This window comes from Eimeria necatrix, genomic scaffold, assembly GCF_000499385.1.
Source record: "Eimeria necatrix Houghton genomic scaffold, Enh_scaff552, whole genome shotgun sequence".
NCBI lineage: Eukaryota > Apicomplexa > Conoidasida > Eucoccidiorida > Eimeriidae > Eimeria > Eimeria necatrix.
In genome coordinates, this window is record NW_013654418.1 from 1 (window position 1) to 2,700 (window position 2,700).

General features: G+C 54.1%; 1 protein-coding gene across 1 annotated transcript; it reads left to right on the top strand.

The window, feature by feature from the left end:
• Nucleotides 1–1,210: 1,210 nt before the first annotated feature.
• ENH_00062560 (hypothetical protein) lies at nt 1,211–2,488 on the top strand (the record flags this gene model as incomplete). The annotated part of the gene is made up of 2 exons (XM_013582071.1): nt 1,211–1,453; nt 2,378–2,488. The coding sequence occupies 2 exons, from the start codon at nt 1,211–1,213 to the stop codon at nt 2,486–2,488; spliced, it is 354 nt and encodes a 117-aa protein (XP_013437525.1).
• Nucleotides 2,489–2,700: the final 212 nt, after the last annotated feature.

Below are 2,700 nucleotides of genomic sequence, written 5' to 3' on the forward strand. Positions count from 1 at the left end.
TCACACAACACGCGCACAAGTGGTTCGGTGGCTGGGTGGATGCGGCAATACAGCCCGTGCACTGAGGGTCTTTAGCGCCACGGAGCTGAGTCGCTAGTTGCTGCGTGTCATCGGTGGTGCAAAGAAACGAAGGGGCAGGGACTTGGAGCTGGTTGGCAATAGCGAATGGCATTTGGATAGGAGGGACGTATGGAGGCCGTGTCACATGTCGCATGGCCGTTACTTCGGGAAGCGTTGTTTAGAGGTGAATGGGCCTTTCATGGTTGCGTGTGACAACTGCTCTTTGTATTTGTTTGGTGAGGCGTCATGAGTACAGGCTCTGCCGTTCCAGTTTGTGCAGGCGCTCGTAGGCTGTTGCAGGAGTGAGGTGTTCGCGGGATGCGGAACATGAACGCATATGTCAATTATTTGTTCGGCGCATTTTCGGGTGTCTGAGATGCGGAAAGCGTGTTTGGCACCTGACACTATGGCACATGCAGGGACGAGAGTTCCTTTGCACACTTCTTGTCGGTGAATGTTGTTTTGGTATGTGGCCTTCCTTTGCTAGGTGTATGCTCTTTTGGAGGCTTTTGCAGTCGAATCTGGCGAACAGAGAGTGTGTTTGCGGTCGCGAGGGTTGCGTCTTAGTCGATGAGGTGGTGCGCGGAGGGAGGCGTGCATGAAGCATCATGAGTGCAGGTTCAGCCGCTGCAGTTTGTGCAGGCGTTCGCAGGCTGTTAAAGGAGCGACGTGTTCGCAGGGTGCGGAATATGAACGCATATGTTAAATATTTGTTCGGCGCATTTTTGGGTCTCTGGGGTGCAGAGAATTCGTTGGGCGCTAAGCAATGATGTGACTACAAGGACCAACCTTTGCTTGCACATTTTCCTTCGATGACGGCAATTTCTGCATGTGACCTTGCGTGGCTGGGTGCAGGCTGTTGTGGATCCCTTTGCAGTTGATTATGGGGAACAGGAAGTGTGTTTGCAGTCGCGACGCGGGTGCATCTTAGTCGATGAGGGGGCGCGAGCAGGAAAGCGCGTTAGCTAAATGGTCGCGAACACAAGTGCATACGCGGCACTGGCATGGCGCCGAACTTGTATCGGCCGCGTGCTCTCTGCAAGCGCGCACTGCGCAGTCTGGCTTGTGCGTGCAGTGGCTAGTGTTTTGAGACGAAAATACTGAGGCACGCGTGGAGGGCAATGCTTAGGTTGAGCGTTTGTCTGGGGGAATGATTGGTCTGTTGAGCTCGCAGACGGGGAGCCAGGATAAGGTCGCCGGAGGCCTGGGCTTGGCTGCTTGGGTAGCTTCGCAAGGGCAAGAGATTGGCGCATGCGGAGAAGCTGTCATCACGTGTCGGCGTTTCTGTGCAGCAAGGCCGTGGATGCGGGTTTCTAGTGAAGATGATTTTGCGTTGGAAGCAGGTATAGGGGGCCAGCGAGGCGGGCGGTCAAGTGCTGAATGCGAATATGTGGTATGCATAGTGTGTTGTGCGCGTGTTGTGGTTCGGTGGCTGGGTGGATGCGGCAATACAGCCCGTGCACTGAGGGTCTTTAGCGCCACGGAGCTGAGTCGCTAGTTGCTGCGTGTCATCGGTGGTGCAAAGAAACGAAGGGGCAGGGACTTGGAGCTGGTTGGCAATAGCGAATGGCATTTGGATAGGAGGGACGTATGGAGGCCGTGTCACATGTCGCATGGCCGTTACTTCGGGAAGCGTTGTTTAGAGGTGAATGGGCCTTTCATGGTTGCGTGTGACAACTGCTCTTTGTATTTGTTTGGTGAGGCGTCATGAGTACAGGCTCTGCCGTTCCAGTTTGTGCAGGCGCTCGTAGGCTGTTGCAGGAGTGAGGTGTGCGCGGGATGCGGAACATGAACGCATATGTCAATTATTTGTTCGGCGCATTTTCGGGTGTCTGAGATGCGGAAAGCGTGTTTGGCACCTGACACTATAATAGATGCACGCACAGGCGCTCGCTTGGACGGTTTTTGTCGATGGCGACAACTCCTGTGTGTAGCCTTTTGTGGCTGGTTGCATGCTGTAGTGAAGCCATCTGCAGTTGATTCTGGCGAACAGCTAGTGGGTCTGCCGTAGCGACACGGTTGCATCGGAGTAGACAAGGCGGTGCGAGGAGAGAAGCGCTTATGAGGCGTCATGAGTGCGGGATATGCTGCTCCAGTTTGCGCGGGCATTCGTAGGTTGTTACAGGAGTGACTTGTTCTCGACATACGGAATATGAATGAATTTGCCAAGCGTTTCTTCGGCACATTTTAGGGTGTCGGGACGCAGGAAACTTGTTTCGCACCTCACGGTATGGCACATGCAGGGACGAGAGTTCGTTTGCACATTTTTTGTCGGTATCAGGTGGTTTGATACGTGGCCTTCCTTTGCTGCGTATAGGCTGTTGTGAAGCCATTTGCAGTTGATTCTGGCGAACAGGAAGTGGGTCTGCGGTCGCAACACGGTTGCATCGGAGACGACGAGGCGGTGCGAGGAGAGAAGCGCTTATGAGGCGTCATGAGTGCAGGCTCTGCTGCTCCAGTTTGCGCAGGCGTCCGTGGAGTGCTAGAGGACTGACATATTCGCGGCATGAGGTTTATGAATCCATTGGAAAACTATTTGCTCGGCGCTTTTCGGGGTGTCTGGCACACAGAAAGCTTGTTCGGCACCTGACACTCTGGCACATGCTGGGACCAGAGTTCGTTTGAACATTTTTTGTCGAT